Here is a 22,208-nt window from a genome sequence, read left to right as displayed (position 1 = left end):
TGGCGCTGGTATTGCAGCCAGGACTTTTCCCTGCTCTGAGAGCGACACGGAGCTGCGTTGGCCGGGGACAACCCAACCATAGCAGCACTGTTCCTGCTCTGCACAGGTCACATCGCCCCGCTTTGAGCAGGGGAGATGCCCCCAAGCTGGGATGGGACGCTGGTTCTGGGAAAGAGATGCAGAAAGGAGGAAATTCTTGGGGAATTGTCACTGTTGGAGCGTCGCAGCCTCTCCTCCCAGTGTGGGGCTCCTCCTGAGCCGCACCGGTCACACGAGAGCTGGGCTGCTGCTCTTGTCACCCCTTTTAAGGCTGTCACTGTTGTCCTCGGAGCTGCCACGCTGCAGGGCTGGGACCCGCTCCAGAAGGCTGGAGGAGGGCGGCTGCGTGCCCATCGCCCCGGCTGAGGCAGGGAGCCAGCCCGCGTTAACCTGCAAGGCTGTCCTCGGTGGGGCTCCCTCCAAACCCTCGGGCAAAGCCTCCCGGGGGCCCAGGGAGACCAAACCCCCCCGCAGGAGAGCGGGCTGGGGCAGAGGAGCCCGGCTTGCTGCCGCTTGCCTCCCAAGCAGGTCTCTTGCAGAGGGCGAGGAGTGATGCAGCCAGATACAGACTTTTAAAGGAGACTATTTCTTCCAGGACAGGGTTTTTGGGTAACCTTTGGAAACAAGCATCTAGAGCCAGACACCATGTGCTGCTTCCTGAAGGGTTCAGCCCCGGGAGGCTGGGATCCAGCCCCGTTGCCTCCGCTGAGCACGCAGGCAGGGTCTCCCAGCTCCTGGAGCCCTTAGGGACGAGCCAGGAGAGGCAGAGCTGCTCTTACCCTATTTATTTCTTTTCCCCTTCATGAGCTAAAAAGCAAAAGCAGGTGTATCATTTTTAATTTACTGGGAGGGGGGAGTGCGGAAAAGTCACATCATTTGGATGGGGTTTTAAGGACACAAGTCATTGGGGCCATGCAGAGTTGATGAGAAACATATAGCGTTTTGTCAAAGAAGAATTTATGTCAGTGTGACTAATGGGAGCAATAACGAGAGTGTTCGGGATGAATCATTTAGCAGAAGCAGGACGGAGGGCATTGCTAATGGGAGGAACCTATAGCTGAGATTTTGGGAAGAACAGGTTCATCGCAAAAGCCGATTGATGCTGGAGAAAGCCAGGCAGATCCAGACAGCCTGGTGCTCTGCCAGCCTCTCCACCACTAGCCCAGCATACCAGGACACCGGCACTACTTGTATGGCCCATTTTTCTTCTGAACCATTTCCCTTGCTCAGATTTACTGAGTTTCTAGGAACCAGGCTGGCGTTTCTCTGGGCTGAGGACCCCAGAGGTATCTAGAGAGCAGTAGCGGTGATAGGCAGATGCTGGCCTTGGGCTGTTGGAGCTGTTTTTACGTTAATCAGCAAGGTGGCCTCTATTTGAGTTCTTTGCTTTATTTTTTGCATGCTGCTAATGGGCACATCAGCACCAGACAACCACCCAGCACATTCACAGATCAAGGATAAATCCTAAAAAACTGAGGGCTGAGACACCAAAAGCTCTTCATAACTCTGCAGGGTGCCCAGGAGAAACTCTTCCCAGGGCAACCATCTCATCACTTCAATGGTGCATGGAGAGCCAGCGCTGCAGGATGGGGACCATCACCCCCATGTGCTTCCAGAGCCTTACCCCATGCAGACCTTGATTCATCGGGACCTCTGGTTCTTACAGCAATGCAAAAAATAACACTACTCATAACCAGGACCATGACTTTCCAGGCAGCAGAGATCGCTGCCCAGCACCCTATGGGACCTGACCCAAGCCCCCCCGGGCACTCCTCAGTGCACTTTTGCCTCTGGTCGAGCAAAGAATGCTGCAGGGCGAGCGGGACCCAGAAAACCCTGGATCCGAACATCTCTCCCTCCCTCTGCAAAGCTTCAGACCACAGCTCCGCTGGCAGCTCTCAGCTGATTTCCCAGCCCAAAAGGCAGCACCTGACACCCATCTGTCCTGGTCAGTGTTTCACCACAGCTCCAGCTCCCGGTGCCCTGAGGCTTCATGGGGACCTTCAACTTCTAAACCACATTTCTGGCTCTCTGGCCTCTGAAGCAAGCAAGCCAGGAAACTCACACACCAAGGCAATAAAACCCCTTAAACATCCATATTTTGAGGCACCAAACGCACGAAAGCTGTCTCCCAGCACCCCTTGCACCACCGTCCCGCACAGCAATTAAATACACAAATATTTGCTGCAATCTGTTTTCTATCCCCACGTCCCTCCTGGGCTCGGCTCGCCCCTCCCGGCCCGAGGAACGCCGGCATCTGCTCCTGCTTAAAACACACTTCTGCAAACTTGCTGGCTTGTTTCAAAAAGGAGGGAGGTGGGGAAAAGACAGCAGTTGGGTTTTCTGGCTTTTGTGGTTTTTTAGGTTTTTTAAAAATTTTTTTAAAAGGAGGGTTTGTTACTTCTCCCTCTCTCTTTCTGTTCCTGCTCAGTATGGAAAGTTTTGCTTCAGCTCGCCCTTGTGACTGGAAAAAGAGCCAGTTCATCACAGCAGTACAAGGGGGCTGTTTCTTCTTTCTTTTTTTATTCCAGAGTTCTTAGGAAAGTGTTTTTGCAGGGAAGCTGCCGGGGAAAGGAAGGAGCGAGGTCTCTGGAAAATCCCCTGGCAACAAACCGGGCTCGAGAAATTATGAAGACCAAGATGTGGTGGGGTTTCAGCTCGGTGGGTTTGGGGGTATGTGGGAATGAGAAGAGCCTGGGAGAGGGGGACAGAACCTCTGCAGAGGGGAGCAGCATCCCGCCGGCCGTGGCAGAACTGTTGCCCTCCCCAGCAAAAACCCACCGTGGCGCTTGGGGCTGGGGCTGGCACCAGGGATGCTCTGCCAGGCAGGGGCCTGGGTCGGTCCCTGGACAGCGGATCCTGCGCAGAAGTGCCAGGAGGCGACTGCGGGTGTCCCTGCGTGTTTGCTCATGCACGGACACACACGTGTGCAAGTGTGACGGGAGGGCTCAGGGCAGGGAAGGTGATGGGATTTGCCCCAGGTCGCAGTGCAGGCGGTGTCAGAGCAGATGCTCCAGCCACTGAGACCTGGTCCAGGGTTTTAACCCCAGCTCCATGTTTCTTCCCCTGGATTTCCCAGGATGGTTTGGGAAAGGTGATAGGCCCTGGTCTTTCTGCTTGCCCAGATTCCTCCCTTGCCTCCATCCTGGGGCTACAGGCAGGGCTGTCCATCTGCAGGCAGCCCCAGCGAAACCCGGGGAGAGGCAAGCTTTGCATCAGCACCAAACTTCTGTGTTTTCAGCATCTAATTTCACGCTGACAGAGGGGTGTTTAAGGGGGACGGCAGAGCCAGCGTGTCCTCCCCCACTTCCCCTGAGCCCTTCGGGACCAGGCAGGGATTTCCATCCCCTTCCCAGGGCAGCCAGGGTTCACAGCCAGCTTCCCACTGTGGGCACAGATGCTCCTGCCCCAGGTGCCTGCACTTGTGGAGACAGAGACTGTTGCGATGGCAGGAGCTGGCGCAAGCTGTTACATGGGGACCCTGGGGGATGGTGACACGTCTGCGTCATGGATGACAACACTGAATGGCCTCAGCATCACTGTTCAGACCCTTCCTCTCACCAGAAAATGCTCCAGCGACTACCAGAGGCCACTTGAGCCTTGTCGGACTGCCAGTGCTTCCCCTCGCTCTGCAAAGGCAGGAGGAAGGGGAAAACGGGGAGCACAACCCAGGTAATAGACTCTGCCCCTTTTTCCAACTTGCATCCCAAGCACTGAGCATCTTTGCCCACTCCAAGGGTTTATCCTCCAACATCAGACTCCCCTCCATCCCCCTGAGGGTAAGGATGCATCAACCCTCCTCTCCCAGCTGGCACCGGCCGCAGGAGATCCGTCTTGCTGTGGGTGCACGGAGGCATAGAGCAAGACAGCGCTTTTCCAGCGAGGAGGCGGAAAGCCAGCCTGCTGCAATTATCAAATCCGACAGCTATCACTGAAAAACAGCTGAAGGACGCGGCGAAGCCTGCCAGGGCTCTGCTCAATGAACCAGCCCATCGCTCCGAGCAGGATGCGTTTGTGTGCCTACTCCTCTTCCTTCCCCCTGCAGCCACTTTAGCATCAAAGGGATTTCCCTATGTGGGGCAGGGTGAGGATCTGCTCTCGTGCTGCATGCTCCGATCATCGCTGGCACAGCTCCCCATAAAACATTTGTTAGCACTCGAGCTGGAGCAGCAGGAGGAAGGGGGTGGCACAGGGAGCTGAAATAGCTCCTGGCTCTTCCCTACACCCCTCTACCCTCCTCAAACCTTCCTCATCTGGGAACTGGATATCCCACTGCCAACCCATCATAGACTCTCCAACAGATGCATTTATGGGCTTGTTATAATTTCAGGTTTCTATTTGATTACAAGGGAGGCATCAGACCCAAAGCCACTGAAGGCCATGTGGACACCAAAACCCAACCCTAGGTCACCTGCAAAGGGCCCAGCCCTGTCCACATGCCCTTGCAGGCTCTGAATGCCACCAGGCTCGGCAAGGAGGTGATGGCCCATTCTCCATGCCCCTGGGCTTTGCTGTCAATCCCTGTACTACTCTGGCCAGGACCCATCCCTAATACCCCTAAGCCTGGCCACTGGCTTTGATTTCCTTGTTCCTTGAAAAAAAAAGAATGCTTAGAACACATTTGGAGCCTGACGAAGTTTGCAAACCACCCAGCCACATTCTCCAAATCCTTTCCAGCTCTGTGGAGGCATTGAAACATTTGATTAAAGAGTTGCATGAGACCTGCAAGTATATACGATAGAGAAAAGCAGGCCAGAATTTGGCCGCTCACCAACACAGCCACCATTTTGTTGAGTTGAGCCATTAATGCAACTGCCAGAGGGAACCTGACGCTATTTAGGTGTTCCCAGACCCAAACCCCTCTTGTGCCTAGAAAAGCTTGTGCAGGGGAGGAGGGAACTGCTTTAGAATCATAGAATCATTTAGGTTGGAAGAGACCTTTAAGGTCATTGAGTCCAACCATAAACCCAATGCTGCCAAGTCCACCACTAAACCATACTCCTAAGTGCCACATCTAAGTGTCTTTTAAATGCCTCCAGGGATGGTACTCAGCTACTTCCCTGGGTAGAACTCTTTGGAAGAGTTCTTTGGGTCCAGAACCAAACCAGAGATTTCTCCGGATCCTCCTGCATCCCTGTGGCTCTGGATGCATCCCACTGTGAATTTAGTGATCCCTCACTCTGCCCCAGCATCCCTCTCAGCCGGGTGCAGCCCACGGGCTGGGCTTCCCCCTCCTCTCTGGGAGAACTAAAATCTGGAATTAAGTTATCAGTTTGATTAATACTTAGGGGCTGGAGAAGCATGCAAAATCTATGGAGATGCCAGTTTATTAAACAGAATGTCACGTTTGCATATTTTATCTATTGTCCGCACTGATGAGGCCTCTCAACTGCCCCAGCAAGCGGCGAGCATTGCTCTTGGCTCCAGCAATGCTCTTGGCATGCCCTGGGCTCCTTGCACCGGAGGCTGCATTTCCAATCTGTAATTGCAATGGCTTAGATAAGAAGCAGACTCATATGGATGGAGGTTGTCCCTATCTGAGATGTCATCCCATGCCCCATTGAAGGAAATTATCGCTGGATCTGTGTGACAACAAGGTCTTCCAGAGCTTTGTCCACAAAGCATCACCTGTTGGTATGGGAGAAATGCCTGCCGCAGACCAGACCATCCATCAGCATCCTCTCCCTGACTGAGCCCAGTAAAAATGCTGCAGAAGTATGGTAAATCAGAGAAAGACAGCACAAAAGTGAGCTATTCTGCCCCCACGTAGAGTCCCCTGCCAGCCCTTAATATTTGGTGCCTGTAGATGAAGCAATTTCCACACCAGGAAGGAATTGCTGGTATTAACCATCCTGCAGTGGGATGAAAAACCATCATCGACAAGAAAGGAAAGAGGACATTGTTTGAAAATCCAGACCCCAGGCTGGAACAAGTTAATCCCGGTCTGTTGCCGAGATCCTCCCCGACCATTTCAGTATGATTTCGGCCCCCTTTCAAAAGGGGATTTTGCAATACATTTACTTACATTGCAAAATGAAAAGTAATTTGGAGCTGAGAAATGGATTATGCTCTGCTGAGAAAGTGTTCAAGGGGGTCTTCTGACAATTTGGAAAGCTTTCCTTTTTCTTCTAAAAAACATGTTGAAACAGAAATCTGTTGAAACCAATGTTTTTCTATAAACACGCCGGGTTTCAACAAACCTCCATTTTTTCAAGCAAACACAATTTGTCTAAAAATTACCAACCAGTTCTGCCTGGGAATGGTCTCATCCCCACGGCACGCGGTCAGATGTTGCCCCCAAAACGTGCACAGCCCCCCGAGGCCCATCACGCCCTGCCCCATCGCTGGAGGCATTTCCGTGGCCAGGGACTTGCAGCAGGGCTTGGCTGGCAGGTTTTTGGGTGTCAGAGATGGGGGTTTTTTGCAGTCAGAGGGGACCAAGCAGCCACCATGGGCAGGGAGCATCGCTCCAGCTTCTCAGGGAAGTCCCAGCAGAGAGGCAATAACATCTCTGCTGTGAAGTGCGTGCCCAGCCCAGGCTGCTCCAGTTCCCCACCCCCACAGATCCTACTCTATTTTGAGTTTATTTAAGGAAAAATTCTATAGTTTTCACCTCAAAAGTGTTTGGCATGATTTAATATCCCCAGCTGCTGGGACTTTCTCATCTGCGACCGTGAAAGCTGATCAAAGCGCAGCGGAGAGCCGCAGCGGCGGAGCCACGGATCAATGGGGCCACAATTACATATTGATTTTTATTTTTTTCCTAGGCAGCTATTTTAATGCCACTGGCGTTCCCCTCCCTCCCAGCCCTTGCCAAACTTGATCTCTGCAAGACAAATCGGCAGGACGGATCAGAGCAGGAATTTCCTCTGCTTGATAATCTCAGTCTTTAAATTTTCTTTAAGCTTTGGGGCAAGATAAGCAATTCCCCTGGACGCACCCAGCCCTGGCCCCTCTCCCACGCTGGGGACACCAGTCACACACATTTCCAAAGACCCAATAATTAAGGTTGCAAAGCCAAGTCTCCAAACCGGGGCACGCAAGGCGTTACGGCAGGCAGAAGCGGCGGCTCTGCCGATGCAAACAGCGAGGGCCCCGTGGCCCCTGCCCCTCGCTGGGAGGATGCTGAGGCTCCAGCTGATCGAAGCAGATTCGTGGCATTACCATATTAGCAGCCCTTCACTTTCTCCACCGTTTGTTACCCTAATGGGGATTATTATACTTATTACAGTCTCAGCCACCAGTGCTTATTGATTCTGACACCGCAGCAGTTTTAATCAGGGATGCGAAACATGCTATTATTGGTGCCAAAGGGTCATCAACGGGCGAACAGACCCACGATGATAAGGACAAAAATACCCCCCAGGCAGAAGGCGATGCCGGGTGGATGGGGAGCTCGCTGGCGGGGGGGGACAACCAAGGGTCCCCAAACCAGGGTGCTGGCGATGATGTCAGGGAGGGCAGTAGAGCTGCAAGTGGCTGGGAGCGAGGTTTGCTCGGGAGCAAGTTGCAAACCAGGGAGCACCTGAGCAGCTGATTTTCACACCTCACACACGCGCAGGCACAGCCGGCCGCCTCCGAGCCACCATTCGTCTCTCTCCCCCCAAAGCCGGTGAGTCACCGAGAGGTTCTTATGCAATTGTGGGAAAAAGCTCTAATTGCAGAGATAATGCCACGGGAGTGACACATGCCAGCACCGAGAGCTGTGGTGTTCGATTAGAAATTACCCACATGCATATTTATAGAGCCTGCCTCTGATTCAGCCCCTTCCAGCATGGAGCCAAGAGCCATCGGCCCGTTCCAATGTCCCCCAGCCTCCAAAAAGCAGCAGCCCCCACCCCGCAGCATGCAAGCACCAGGTCCCCTTCATGGAAATCACCTGCTCTCTGCTTAAAGTAGCTCTGGGAGCAAATGCAAAATAAATATATTTAAAGCATGAATAAACAGAGGTGCAGAAGGCGCCGCAGCAGTACATCGCTGGCCCTTCCCGCGCTCCCACTGCTGGTGTTCGTTAGCAATACAGCATGCATGGGGCAGGCTGCATCAATCCGCTCAGCGATCATTAATTCATAAGCACAACCATCGATTTTTGCGCATGTCCTCATGCAAGTTTTATCAGCGGAGCCACGTGAGCCCCCGCCTGGCCCTGGCGCTGCCGCTGCCACGCGCGGAGCAGCCGGCCGGGGAACGGCAAACCCAGCTTTGCTGCCCTGGGGATCGTCCCAGCTTCTTTAGCCTCTTGGCAAAGCCACCTAATGACCTGCTAGAGGCCAGCAGGTCCCTCTGCCTCTCCTCCTCTGCCTGCTTACCTAAGAGATGCCCTGCTGCAGCCCTGTCTGTCCATCCAAGGAGTCCCTCTGTCCTCAGCCACCAGCACGTGCGTCCTCTGTCTCTTCAGCAGACACGGGGCAGTCAGGATCCAGGCAGGAGGCTTGCAGGGAAACGGAATAATTTGCATTTGAGCAGGCAAAAGGGCATTCAAGAAGCTGAGTGGGACCCTCACCCAAGTCACCCCCATCCCTGCTCCACAGCCCCCGCTGCTCCCCTCCCACCATGGAGACCCCGGCATCCCCAAGCCCCCGTGCAGGGCTTTCCATCCCAATGCTGAGCCACAGCTCAGTGTGGGTGATTTCACGGTTGGGAGGAAACTGAGACCACAGAGATGTGCAAAGGATCGATGCCCTCTCACTGAGTCCTTGGGAAATGCCCCTTTCACTCCATGCCTCAGTTTCCCTCACCCACGGAGATCTCACCCCTGCTTTGCCACAAGTGCTCAGAGCTGGGGGTGAGGGGGACCAGGGCTGGCAGCTGCAGCTTTGGGTGCACGACCAGCATTTTTCAGACCCCTTTTTGGATCTGATTCTCCTTTCACTAACAAGAGGGTAAATCAGAAGATACTCCCACAAGAGAAAAGCCCACCCTGGGGCTGTTCCCTCCGTGAGCCCCAGGGCTGCTCCATGCCGCTGCGGGCAGAGCAATCACTTTTCCAAATGCTTCTACCTTCTGCAGTTGAACTCGCTGAGCCGTTGTCGCTGTTACTTCCCCCTCCGCAGAGGGAGGCTCTGGGAGGTGACGGGTCCCTCGTCCTCAAGGGAGGGACTGTCTGGCATGTCCCAGGGAGCCACTTGAGATGCAAAGCTCATCCCTGCACTCGCCGGGGTCATTTTTTTCCCTCTCCGCTTGGCTGGCCCATGCGGACGCATGTCACCTTCTGTAGTGCCTGTCTGCTCCAAGTCCCTGGGGGGAAGGCAAGGGGGTGCAGCCTGGCTGCTTCACCTGGAAGTGATGGTCTATCCTGGTGGGACCAGGCTGGGGATGGAGCTGCCCTCTCCAGCCCTGCACTGGGGGAAACCGCCCCTGGTGCCCCCCATCACCTGGGTGACACTGGGAGGGCAGAGCTGGCATGGGGCTGCCCTGGCTGTGCTGGGGAGGGGGCAAGCACAGAGACAGCCAGAGAGCACAGAGAGGTGGAGGAGAGAGCACAGGCAATCCATTTGCGATGTGCATCGATTCCTAATGCGCTCGGTAGCCTGCCTGGCTCTTTGGGGAAGCATTAGGAGATGATGCTTAGAAAAGCTATCCACGGCCCACTGCAGTAAAACCCTCGATTACCTCACCATCACGGCACGGAGCCCATGGGGGGGTTGGGGAGAGCGGGCACAGGGCCGGGCACCCCCGCAGCCAGCATCCCTCGAACCCCCGGCCACCTCTGCCATGTGTCACCCATCCCAGAGATGGGCATGGGGGAAAAAAGCCAGTGTCCTGGCCCTGTGCATGGGCTCTCCCCATGGGTCCTTGCTACTCAAGAGCTTGCTGCCCTCTCTGCAGGAGCAAGGACATCCTGGGAAGCGGCCACCCAAATCCCCCCCACCCTGCCCAGGTGCAAACGCTGTTGCAGAAAGCAATGTCTGACAGTCCCTACCCAGCAGCCATGGGAAAAAGGCAGTGGAAGGGCAGTTCTCAGGGTGGGGTGGGGCAGCAGTGAGCCCCAAAGCCTTGCAGGCAAGTCCCTTCCCACGGGCAGGGCTGGCCTAACTCTTCAGAGAGCCCAGCGGCACAGCACAATGGCTTTGGCTCTTAAGCAGAGGCAAGGGAAAGCAAAACCTCTCCATCCAGCTGAAAGCACCAGGGGAGTGACAGGTAAGTAGAAATAATTACTCAAATTGGAATTTGGGGTAATTATGTTCTGCGTTCCCACAATTTGCCCTGTGGGGAAGCCTTTTCACAAACCCCCGATAAAACAGATTTATCATCGGCTGAACACCAGGTCCTTTCCCTGTAATCTTCAAACTCAAACATATATTTCTCTGATCATAAATTAGCAATACTTGCACTCGCTCTCTCAAAGCTGTTTCTCTCTTCCCCCTCTCCAGGTTTTCCACATCCTACAGAAACGGAAGATCCAGGCTCTGGCTGGTTATTTTAAAAGACGGCGATCAATCAGGCATGCCAAGCTCGGCTCTCCTCCCGCTCGGGGTCCACGGCACACCAACATGCCGGCTGCTGCCACACCAAGCTCTTCCTTAGGGGTGCATCACCCCTAAACCAAAGTGTGGCCACCCAGTTCATGCTTGAAAGGGTTTGGCTTCAGGTCAATTAAAAAAAAAAACAACCCTAATCTAAAGCCAGGAGTGGGGAAGCCCTGAGCTGGGGAATGAATCCGCAGCAGGGGAGACCCACGTGCCCAGCAGGACACTTGTCCTTGTCCCTCAGCCCTGGAAAAGCCTGGCTGGCAGCATGGAAGAGCCATACTTATTGGCATTTTTCTCCATGTCATCATTTCTCCCCAGTCAGACGGTTTGGCGTGCTCAGCCGGCGGATGGGAGATGGCGCAGGAACAGAGTCACCTTGGAAATGCTGGAGAAACTCTTCCCTCTGCAGCAACAGGCCGGGACTGCTCGGGGGGAGGATCCAGGTGCCCTTAGCCTGGCAGCGGCATCAGGGTGGAAATGCCCCCATTTTGGGGAGGCACCGAGCAGCTTTCATCCCCCCAAGGATGTGACACTGTTATTCCTGGCTGCAACAGGGACATCAGCTCACGTCCACGAGCTCGAGCATCCTCCAGACCAGCCTCATCTCCCTGGGTGCAGTGCTTCCAGCAGAGACTCCCCCCTCCTCAGCTCCATCACCCCCAGCCTCCCTGCAGCCCCCCCGCCCCAGCACACCAGGCCCCTCTGAGCTCTTCCCTCTGCAGGAATTGGGTTAAGCCAGGGGACCCCCCTCCCGGAGGACACGTGCCTGCTGTCACAGAGCCTTTCCCAGGCATGCGGGCTCCTGTTGACAAGGCCTAATGCAACGATGCTAATAATAGCTGTATCTTGGTCACATCTCCCATCCTGGAGCAGCTCATGGCAAGGGGTCCCGCTTGCTCCGGAGGAGGGTGGAAGAGGAGAGCGGGGAAAGCCCTGGGGTGCTGCAGGCACCCCCTCCCTTAGAGGACCCACAGTGTGCTGCAGGGAGGGGTCTGATTTTCTACAGGTTATTTTTATGCTAAGCATTTACAATTTGGGGGGAGGGGATGTGAAGAGGGAAAGAATGTGTTTTCTTCTTCCTCCTCCTTATTCCAGTGGTGAAGTGGAAAATGAGGAAAGGAAAAGCCCAAGCAGGTTCTCCCCTCCCACCCCCTCTATTTCCATTGTTGAGTTTCCCTGAAGGGGCCCGGGCACTGTCTGCACCCCAGTGATAATTCATGAACAGTGCTTTCATCTCCAGAGCCCTTGCAGCTCCCATCTAATGAATCCCAGCACTAGGATCCTTCAGAAAAAAAAAAAGGACAGATCTGGAAATTGAGCAGTGACACAACTCTCCCTGGGTGGCCACTATTAATTATTCCATTAGCATTAGGGATGTACAGCCTCTCGGACACTAAGGCATCGGTCAGGATATCTCCAGATGAGATGATGTATAAATATAGGCAGGAAAAATGAGTTTCTGGCCAGCCAGGGAGCCTGGTCCCTGACCAGTTGCCTGGGTTGGGGACAGGGAGTGGGACACACCAAACCCAGGCAGAATCCTGCCCCGATGCCGGGCAGTGGGAGCTCACCGCTGACTTTGGCGGGGCTGCACGAGCGCCCCAGCCATGAGCTGCACAAACGTCCGCCCTAAATGATCGCACACTAAGCGCAAATCAGTGCCTTGAGCCAACAGCCGGTTAAGTGCTATAAATAAAGCTGTTATCATCCATGCCTCACTCACTGAGCAAGCTAGGCCACAGTACTTCCTCCCCAGCAGCGTTTAAGGGTGATTTCTAGCCTGGAGGAGGCCAGGAGCTTGTCAGCATCCACAGTTCAGTGCCCTTTTCCATCCTGACATTGATTTTGCACTTAGCCAATAAATCCACCGGTTGCCTGCCCTGGGCATGGGTGGAGGACAGGGCTGGCACAGACATGGCCACTGTCCCAGGCAGGGAGACCTGGGTTTTCTCTGTGGCCTTTTCCTAGCTTGCCTGGGTCCCAGAAGGGCTAAAAGCCTCCATCCTCTTCCTCCTGCTGCTCTGATTCCTGTTTCACACCCCTAACCTCAGCCACCACTGCTCTGCTCCTGAGTTGGCCCCCCAACCCTGCAGTAAGCAGCCTGTGCTGCCCTGGCTGAGAAGCTGGAAAAGGATGGCTCTGTCCCCAGGTGGTGGCCAAGGGACACAGCTCAGCATGGCTCAGGGAGCGCCTGGTCATGCTGGTGGAATGAAAGCAAAGAAATCTGGGTGAGGAGGTGGAAGAAAGAAGAGGGGAGGGCGTGATGGTGGGAGAGGAGCTCCTTTCCCACTGGGAGATGAGGACTTGCAGGAGGAAGCCTGAGCAGTAGAGGATGGAGGCAGCTCACAGACAGGCATAGCAGCAGGCGAGTCCCTGCAAGGATGCCACACACTGCCCCAGCTCCTCCTAAATCAACCCAAGGGAAGGAGCGTGCTCCATGCTCCCCAGGAGACAGAGGAGGGAGAAGGCTGCTGCTCTCCAGGGCTCAAAGACTTTCCCGTCTCTGTTTTGGTGCTGGTTAATGATGCATGGTCGGGGCTGGGGAGAGAGTGTGGAAGGAGAGGGCAGGATGGAGGAGGAGGGGGCCCATATGGAGCTGCTTCTCCCGGAGAGCAGCAAGATGCTGAGCTGGCGTGAGATCGGGAGCTCACTGAGACGTTGGCTGTTAGAGCCAAGCAATCAATATGTGAAAATCCAGCCCAGGCGAGGAAGGTGACCTTGAGCAGCAGAGAGACGGAGGGAGGAGAGCTGCATGAAATACACACGGAGACGCTTTCTGGGTGAGGGAGGAGGGATGGAGGGGAACAAGAGGGACAGGGAGGACGTGAGCCCTCTGCTTGGCTGCTGCATGTCCAGGGAGGGCGCAGCTGCAGATCCAGCCAGAGGGGACGAGGGGAGGGAGGTTAGTGCCCAGAGTTAGTCTGCTCCTCCCTGTCCATCACTGCACACCCTATACCAAGGGAGATGCAGATCCTTGCATGTACAAAACAGTCTGGGAGCATCCACTTGTCTCATCCACCCCCTCCAACCGGGACCGCTCCCAGTGCTCCTCCCGTCCCACATCATTTAACTGTCTCCAGCAATGGCGCTGCCACCGCTTCCCATCACAAACTACTTTGAAGCCCCGCAGCTCCTGCTGTTACTCAGCAAACACCCCCGAGATCAGAGCGACGCTTTGCTTTCGCACGGCTCCAGCTCACGGCTTCTAACACGGGCCCTGTGCTAATTCCTCTCTCCGGCTGCTCCGCTCCCTCCCCTGCTGCCGCCTGGCCCTGCGTGCCTGCTGCGGGTCTGCTCCTCCGCTGTCTGTTGGCCCTGTTAGCTGGGCTCAGGCGGTGCCTGTAGCAGCCTGGCAGAAGCAGCACGTGTAGCTCAGCAGAGATGCACAGTCCCTTACATGCATATATGCATGGGACAGGCTGTGCAACCAAATAAAGTCTCTGACACAGAAATGGCTTAAATAGCAGACAGGTCCCAAGGCCAGGTGGTGACCTTGGCCCTTGGGAGCGGCACAGGCAGAGGCATCAGCTGGGTAGACCTGCAGACATCAGGGGATGGAGAGGAGCCAGGACTCCAAGCTGCACAGCCACAGCCTAAGGGACATGGGCAGCAGGGGTGACAGAGGGGGTGGCTGGGGCTCAGACATGCTACCAAGGCAAGGTGAGCTGGAGCAGGACTGTCCTGCTGGCAGAAGGGCTCAGCAGAGCCTCTCTAATGCCTGCTGCCACCTCCATCCCCGGGGAAGGCTCTGTACCTCCACTCTGGCTCCAGGGCAGGATCCATCCAGCCACTCTGGGGTGCTCAGGGAGATCCCAGGGGCAGCTGATCCCCACGGAGGGGATGAAGCACTTCAGCAGGGCGGGTAAGGGCTGTGGGGCCAGGAGCAAAAGGGAGTTGCTGTTCCCTACACGATGCTGCAAAGCCACGTGCTGGTTTCTTTCCCCCACCTCAACAGCAGCAAGGACATGAAAGCACAGCTAATAACTGCGCCAGCAGAACAGCAGAGCTGAGCCCCCAGCAGCCCCCTCCCAAAGACAGCCCCAGCCTGGAAGATGGAGAAGCCTGGGGAAGATGAAGGCACACTGCCCCAGCCTGCTCCCTCCTCTCCAGGGGTGCAAAGGGAGCTGAGAGCCAGACAAGACAAGGCAGCACTGAGGAATCTCAGCTCTCCCCCAGCAAAGCCCCCCCATTGCTCTTAGAAAAGTTTGGTTTCTGCAAAGCCGGCAGCCCCATCTCCCCCAGAGACACCCCTCCACCTACCTTGCTCTCCTCCCCCATGAAGCAAACCCTTCTCTCCCAGCTGCAGCTCCTTTTAATCCTTCCTCTGCCAGCACCGAGCACCTGGGCTATTCCCCAGCTGCACGGGCATGCCTGTGAGACGATAAAACCACCCCAGCAGGGAGGTAAACAGCAGAGTGAGTTTGCAGTCCGAAGTTAAGGTCAGGCATTTCCAAACACTCTGCCTTGCCATCTAGTGGGACGAATGCGAAGGACCAGGGCTCGCTGTTGGGAAAAGTTGGCCAACTCCATCCCGCTGGAGCAGAGCCTGGCTCGCAGCAATAGTAGATCCCACGGGAGCAGATGAGATCACCGGGGGTAAAGGACAGTGTGAAGGTGTCAGAAGGATGGATGGGGAAGGCGGAGGGATGGGGGGGTGGACAGACAGGGGGTAGATAGATACAGCTGTTTCAAGGATGACATGACAGCAGCGGTAATAAATCTTGGCGTTTTAGATCTAGCCTGAAAGGAAAGGCTGGAATGGCTCTGAATTCCTATTTACAAAGGGCCCTGGCTTTTAGATCAGCATAACCCATGTCTGAGCTGGGTTTTGCACGTGAAGGAAAGGCAAGGGGAGAGAAGTGGCGCGCGCACACAGACGCCTTGTGCCACCAGCTGCAGGCACCAGCTGCAGGCACGCTTGTGCCTGTGCTGTGCCAACGAGGCAGGCTTGCAGGCACGAGCGCCCAGAGGCATTTGCAGCGTGCCTGCAGATGCGAAACTGGATCTTCTTGCGAGGTTTTCTCCAGCCGCCTTAGTTTGCCTCCCTGGGCCTGGAGGATGTGGGTTTCAGTACAGGATTTTGGATTCTCCAGGGATGTGTCATCCCTCTCACGGTATGCGTGTTTGTTACATATGTATAAAAATATAGAGGATGAATACATTAGATTTAAAATATCTCACCACTGGGCAGCTCTTTTTGGGTGTTGAAAACTGGGATGATACGAGATATTTTAACTATCCCTGAGTGATTCCTTCCTGCCGGACCTGGGGCTGTTTGGCTTGTGAGCTCCAGTGCTGCTCCAGCCTTTCTCTGCAGATGAAGCAAACCCAAACCCAGGGACACCCTCCCTCATGCTGGAGACCCCACTTGGTACCAGGGCAGCTCCCAGTCCCAGTAGGGGTCAGGGTCCCTGAAGAGCAGGGGCCGTGGGACTGCAGCAGGTCTGGGGTGAGGTGATGGAGGACTCCAGTTGCCCTGTGCTGAAATTTCCTATTGCATCCTCTTTCGGAGCACACAGGGACAGCCCAGCTGTGGCCACAGCTCACACCTGGGTGTGCAACACTCCTCCGGAGCCACACAGACCCACGCAATGGACCTGGGAACAGCTGAGGGGTCAGCCTGATCACACAGGTCAAACCTGAAGTGGCCAAAGCATCACCTCTCTGGAGCAATGCAGCTCCCGATCCCTGTCTAGGAAACCCTGAAAGCAGACACGGAGGGGTCTTCCCAAGGCCCCAGGAGGGAACTGAGAAAGATGTGGGACACAGAGACATTCCTGTCATTGCAAACTAGCACTGTCCACAAAGCAGCTGCTGGGCTGGGGCTGGGTGAGGACATTCTGCTGCTCTCACTGTTGAGAACAAGACACTGAATGCATTTTTAAAGTCTTCATTTTATTAGAGCTGCCCACCCCCTGCTCTGTTTGCCCCAGAACTGAGTTCACCCCTACACGGGGGCTCAGCTCACAGCAGGGTTAAATGCATCTGCCTTAACCCCATGTTATACATGGGGCAGCAGGGTCCGAGGGGGCCTGGGGTGGGGGCGTGGTGAGTCCGGGAATGCTCGCCCCTGTTTCCCAGCGTTGGGGCCATGGGGCTCAGAAGAAGTGGCCCGTGGGCAGGCGGGGCAGGCAGAAATAGGCATTGGGGAAGAGGCTGAGGTTGATGGGGTTGCCGTCGAGGCGGATGTCCTCCAGTGCCCTGCGGATCTGGCTGTGGTCTTGGCTGTTGCAGAACGTGTCCTCATGCATGGTCTGGATGTTGTTGTTCTGGCCAGGGAGGCAAAGGGCAAAATTAGATTGAAAAGGATGGGGAGGAGGAGGAAGAAGAAGTGGTGGTGGCCTCTGCTAGTCTCAGGTACACACAAGCCTGGGTCCACGATCTTCTCACCTGGAGGTGCAGGGAGCGCAGGCTCTCAGGCAGGGGCACTGGGATATAGTCCAGCTGGTTATCAGACAGATGGAGAAACTGCAGCTGCTTCAGGTCCTGTGGGAAGAGGGGACAGATGAACCTCCCTGCTCCCAGCCCTGCTCTGGCCCTCTGCACCATCCCTGTTACCCCTTGGCATGGCAGGTTTGGGCTAAAACCAGCCTGGATTCATGCACTGTGTGCTGGGCAGGCTCAACACCCACCCGGAAAGCGTCAGGACGGAGTCCAGTGCTGGGGATCCTGTTGAGACGGGCATCCAGCCGGACGATGCTGTGGGGCAGCTCGGGCAGTGCCGTCAGCCTGTTCTCAGGCAGGATGAGCTCCTGCAGACTGGGGAGCAGGCGGAAGGCGTCCACGTCTGCCCAAGAGATGAAATTGCTTGTCAGGTCTATTCGCTTCAGCTTCTCTGGTGGGAGAGGAGGGAGGAGATGAACAGGGGGCCATGCAGAACTGTTTATTCCCCCCATGCCCCATTGCAGAGCCTGGCTATTCCCTTGCCTCGACGTACTCAGCCCCATGAAATCACTGGCCCGGATCACACCGATGCGGTTGAAGCGGGCATAGAGGTAGGTGGTCTCCAGCGGCAGCGGCGGGATGTGCTCCAGGTCGGCATCATCACAGTAGACGGAGGTGCCGATGCACAGGCAAAGGCGGCAGCTGGGCAGGTCTAGGGGTTCAGAGGCAACCCTTGGCATGGCACGGCACGGCTCCTCTGACCCCCAAAGTACCCCAGCATGCAGGGAGATGGGACGATGCTCTCGCCCCTCCCCATGCTGTTGGTACACGAAATCTTTAGCTCCCGGAGCTGTCACAGCCCCAGCACCTTCATCAGCGAAACAACCCAGGGCACCTCATCAAGGGAACAGCCAGAAACTCCCAGCCAAAGGAGTTGCTAATCAATGAAGCTGCTTAGGGCAAATTCCTCCCACGGGAGAGGGGGAGGCGTAAGGTTGCCAAACACAGCGGCATTACACCCAGGGCTCACTTGGCCCCCTTAGTTTTTCCACAGAAGAAAACAGAACAAAAGAAAAAAGTTTTGCATTGAGCAAAACACCTCTCTCGGCTGCATGAGGGTCCCGGCAAGCCGGGCAGGGGCAGCAGGAGAGGTAAAGCCATGTCCCCGCCATGCACATGCTCCCTGTCCTTTCCACCAGCGCCTGCGAGACTCAGCATCCATTAGTGGGGGAGTTCAAAGCAGCAAGGCAACAATTTCCCTTTGCCTCCTACTTAATTTGTCCCAGTCCAGAGTGACAGAAAATGAATAAAGATATTTATCCCTCGCTACAGGATTTTAATTGTCACTAATCTAATTGCTACTCTGTCCGACTGTCGCAATGCCTCTGCTCATTAAGATGTTGCTGCTTTGCTGGAGCTCGTTTCCCAGAAATGTCTCGCTGTAGCCCTCCTGCCTGCTGTGTGATAAGATGCACCCCCAACACGCCGGGCAGAGCAAATAACTGCTGCTGTCTGCTGGTGGTGAAAGGATTTGCTCCCTTTTCTCCTGAGCACCGGCCCTGCCGCTCCTGGGACATGTGGCTGCCTCCCACAGGAACCACACCCCGCTGGGTGCACCTTTGTGCTGCACCCAGGGGTCCGCACTCACCCTGCGGGGGGACAGGCACTGGATGGACGGGGCCAGCCGTGGTTGGAGACTGCAGCTTCAGGGTTTCAGCTGGGGTGCCCACATCTGGGAGGGTCATGGGGTCCTTGGGGTGAGGAGCCAGGGTGCCAACCTCGATCTGCAAACACAGCCTGGACTTGAGGGCTGCAGTGGCTGAGGGAGTCATCCTGCTCCCTCCTGTGCAGGAGGCACGGGTCAAGGGTACTGAGTAGGTCTTATTGAAAAGCCGGTCCCTCCTTGGAGAGCTCTCTGAGCTCAGGGTTTCAGAAACGCCCCTCCCTGTTTGCCCAGAGGGATGCAGGAAGCCTCATGCCCTGGTTTCCTCCAGCGATGCTCTGGCCAGGCACTGGCAGGGGACAAGGAAGCCAGCGGGGGTCAGGGTGGGGTAAAGCCCTTCCTGCCACCAGCAAGAGCAATGGAAGAGCCACCAGGATGCGTGGGCTTGTGCAGGAGGCTGGTTCTCCAGCTGTGCCCCATCTGTCCTTTGGACCAAGCCCCTTTCTTGGGATGCACCCCGGGAAGACCTGCCCTGCATACTGGGTGCTCTCCTGCATCCCACTCACCTTTGGAGCAAGGTCACCGTAGTCATAAAGTTCCTCATAGTTGCTCAGGTCAAGGATCTCACCATAGGTCTCCAATGTCAGGTCGTAGTTGTCCAGGTCCAGGTTTTCGTAGAGTGCAAGCTCAGCTTTTGGCTTCTCTGCCTTCCTTCTCTCCTTGGCTGGGACAGCCCAAGCTGCCCCCAGACACAGGCTGGCAATGCCCAGCCAGGCCAGGGGTCGCATCCTGCACCCGGCTGGGGTCACCACTCCAAGGGCAGCACTGGGGACCGCGGTCCCGGGGGGCACAGGGCTCCAACAGCACCAGCAACGCAGGGCAGGATGGGGCCAGGTGCCCTGAAATGGCTGCAAAGCGGTGAAAGCAAAGAGGGATGGGAAGGCAGGACCGGCACGTTGGCGGCAGCCAGCCCCACTTTGAAGCCGCGGTGGGGACCGTGGGGGACAAATGGCCTCCGCCCCTGGCCCCGGGGAGCATTATGCCCTTTTCTTTTCAGCCCATTTCATGCTTGGCTGCGCAGCTGTGCTGGAGAGGCCCTGTGGCCATGCTGGGCTGCCCTCCCTTCCTGGCTTTCCCAGCCCCGAGGAGGCAGCGAGGGGGTTGGGAGGTGATGAGGGGGTCGGGGTCATGCTCCAGCCCCTCAAAGCAGTGGATGAAGATGGTCGCTGGCCCGATAAACTCAGCAGCCAAGCAGAAACAACCCCAGAAGTCCAGGCACTCTACTGCTCTCCCCTTCCTCCTACATCCAGATCCAAAGCCCTGAGATGCTTTCTCAGCCTCCAGCATCCTTGGCAAGCCAGCACTACGGGGACTGGAGGCCACGGGTACCTGTGACTCAAGCAGCCTCCCACCCAAGCCCGCTGTGGTCCATTCCTAAAGGGATCTTGCTCCCACCTGAAGCTGACCCCTGCAAATGGGTCCCCAGCACCCACTGCACCCTCTGTGCTGCAGCGTCGCCCACCCAGCGGGCTGCACGCCCACGTGTGTACCCACAGCAGAGCAGGCAGAGGGGTCCACCAGCCTCCCACACATCTCTCCCAGACCAAATGCAAAAGCAACGTCCCAGCTGAGCATTTTTGCACCCCAGACCAAGGATACTGTTCCCTAATTTCTGCCCATTTCCCACAGACCAAACCTTATGAGTGCAGTTTTTTGCCCCACACACATTGCCAGCCCCCAACCCTCCCAGCCCTGCAGCTCACGCCAGCCCAGCGGGGCTCTGCTTGCCGCTGGAGGAGCAGAAAGAAGACGGCATGGACGTACCCCCGTTCCCCTCCTCCTTGGCGTGGGAGAGCCCCGTTCTGCTCCCGTGGGCTGGTGCGCTGGCTGGGGAAGGACTGCCGGGGCTTTTAATGCATGGAGAGGAGGGGGGGCTGCATGGAGGGGTCTGGCACAGCTGCTGCAGAGGGGAGAGGCAGGATGCGGCCAATCAAGCTGGCAGCCCCCCACTGGCACATTATATTGTCCCCAGGGGTGAGCCAGCCCAATGGTGGCTGTCCTCCAACAGCCCAGGCTTGTGTCTGGGGCTGTGGGGGACAGAATGGGACAGGACGGGATGGAGAGCATGCTGTGCTCCCTGCCCTGGTGTCCCCATGGGTGAGAGGGACACACAGCCCTGGGCAGAGGAGACAGAGCTAGCTCCATCCCTGCCCCAACACGCCCAGGTCCTGACAAGCTACAGAGGACAAGCTGAGGCCATCCCCAGGGATGCAGGAAAGGCAAAGCGCCAGGCACAGCCCCCCTTGCTGATCTGGGTTTCAGTTGCGTGGGACCGTGGAGCCGGGTGAGCCTCCCAGTGCTGGGGAGGGTGCGGGGGGACCCACTGCTCCCCAGGATTCGTCAGACTGCACAGGCCCACCCCAGCAGTAAGATGGCTGGTGATATTCAGCTCGTCCGCCCCCGCCACGTCCCGCGGGGCTCAGCACTGCTCGCCCCTCTGCACACTGTTGCTTTGGAAACATGGGGGTGGTTTGGGGTAGGGGAGCTGACGCGGGGGGGCAGCACTGGTCCCCCCACCGGGGAAGGATAGGAGACACCCCCCCATCTCCCCCTGCGTGCACCCATGTGCTCTGGGGCAGGGGGGCTGCTTGATATCCCCTATGCAGGGCTCAGCTTGGGGGGCCATGGCCCTGCTTCACCCTCTGGTGGGGGGGATGTCATTGCCAGGGATGTGTCCTGTGGGCTTGGGACACCCCAGGATGCATGGGGTGTGCACGACAACCCCATGGGCTCCTCGCAGCGCCGGGCAGCCTTGTGCACACACAGCCACCCACTACCGTAAAAATGTTCTTCTCTCTCGCAGGCAGATCGCAGCCCACGCGCTCACCCACCCGAGACATCGCACCCATCTGCCGGTGCCTGCTGGGCAGGTGGGGACACCCTGGCAGCCCCCCACGAGCGAGCACAGGCCTTGTCCATGCACCCGCAGCCCCCTCGCCCCCAGCCCACGGCATCCCCCCTGCCAGGACAGCCCCAGCCCTGCTCTGCACGGAGCAGAGCAAAGGGCTGCCAATAATCTTCATTAAGCCCCTCATTAGGCGGCTCGGCAGCCACCGTGACGGAGGCAATGTGGCAGCTGGGGTTGGGGGGGTCTTATAGCTGATGGGGCGCCTCTGCTCCTTGGAGGGGCCGCAGGCGCTTGTCCAGGGTTCAGTGGCTGAGTCGTGTCCCCCAGCCCAAGAGCAGGGCCTTTGGTCCAGCACAGCTGGAGGGGACCCACGTTTTGGATGGCACCTTCTGCTCCAGCTCTGGGGGTGACGGGGTGCAGCTTCTGCTCAGCAGCCCATCATGGTGGGAAATGCTGCAAAGCAAAATCCTCGGCTGGGCCGGGGCTGGTGGGGGTCCCTGGGGCAGCTGTTTTGCTGCACTACAGAAGGAGCTAATGTCTGTCTTTGTGCCCGTTTCTTCCCTTGTCCCCAGAGGCTGTGGCACCTCAGCAGCTGCAGCAAACGCCTGCATGGATGGCGTTGCCCCAAGGGTCAGCGCAAACCCTCCCTGCTCTGGCACCCACAAGTGGGGTGGGGGGGTGTGACCACCTGCTTGATTTGAGCAGTAACTCATTCTGCTCCAGACTGCCTCTTGCCATATCC

The 22,208-nt window shown here is 56.7% G+C and overlaps 2 protein-coding genes across 4 annotated transcripts in view; both read right to left on the bottom strand.

Annotated features, from left to right (window-relative positions):
- The window catches only part of ATP2B4 (ATPase plasma membrane Ca2+ transporting 4), an 87,034-nt gene extending 72,161 nt beyond the window's left edge, over positions 1 to 14,873 (bottom strand). Inside the window, exons 1-2 of the mRNA XM_064472208.1 lie at positions 14,772 to 14,873; positions 8,349 to 8,470 (exon numbers count right to left, since the gene is read on the bottom strand). The gene's annotated coding sequence lies outside the window, so the exon portion shown is untranslated. The remainder of the gene's footprint in view (positions 1 to 8,348; positions 8,471 to 14,771) is intronic.
- A 1,558-nt stretch (positions 14,874 to 16,431) lies between these two features.
- On the bottom strand, positions 16,432 to 20,423 carry OPTC (opticin). Of its 3 annotated transcripts, XM_064471967.1 has the most exons (7): positions 20,383 to 20,423; positions 19,125 to 19,466; positions 18,544 to 18,679; positions 17,449 to 17,607; positions 17,144 to 17,346; positions 16,902 to 16,997; positions 16,432 to 16,780 (listed from the first exon to the last, which is right to left on the bottom strand). In XM_064471967.1, exons 2-7 carry the CDS (start codon positions 19,344 to 19,346, stop codon positions 16,610 to 16,612), a joined length of 987 nt encoding a protein of 328 aa, XP_064328037.1. In that variant the 5' UTR covers positions 19,347 to 19,466; positions 20,383 to 20,423; the 3' UTR covers positions 16,432 to 16,609. The 3 variants fall into 3 exon arrangements, with proteins under 3 accessions (XP_064328037.1, XP_064328035.1, XP_064328036.1); XM_064471965.1 differs by having other exon boundaries at positions 17,144 to 17,607; XM_064471966.1 differs by lacking the exon at positions 20,383 to 20,423 and having other exon boundaries at positions 17,144 to 17,607; positions 19,125 to 19,515.
- Between the last annotated feature and the right edge of the window lie 1,785 nt (positions 20,424 to 22,208).

The sequence above is a fragment of the Phalacrocorax carbo genome, chromosome 23 (assembly GCF_963921805.1).
Source record: "Phalacrocorax carbo chromosome 23, bPhaCar2.1, whole genome shotgun sequence".
NCBI lineage: Eukaryota > Metazoa > Chordata > Aves > Suliformes > Phalacrocoracidae > Phalacrocorax > Phalacrocorax carbo.
Note: the sequence above shows the minus strand (reverse complement) of the source record. Positions and strands in the feature narration are given on the sequence as shown.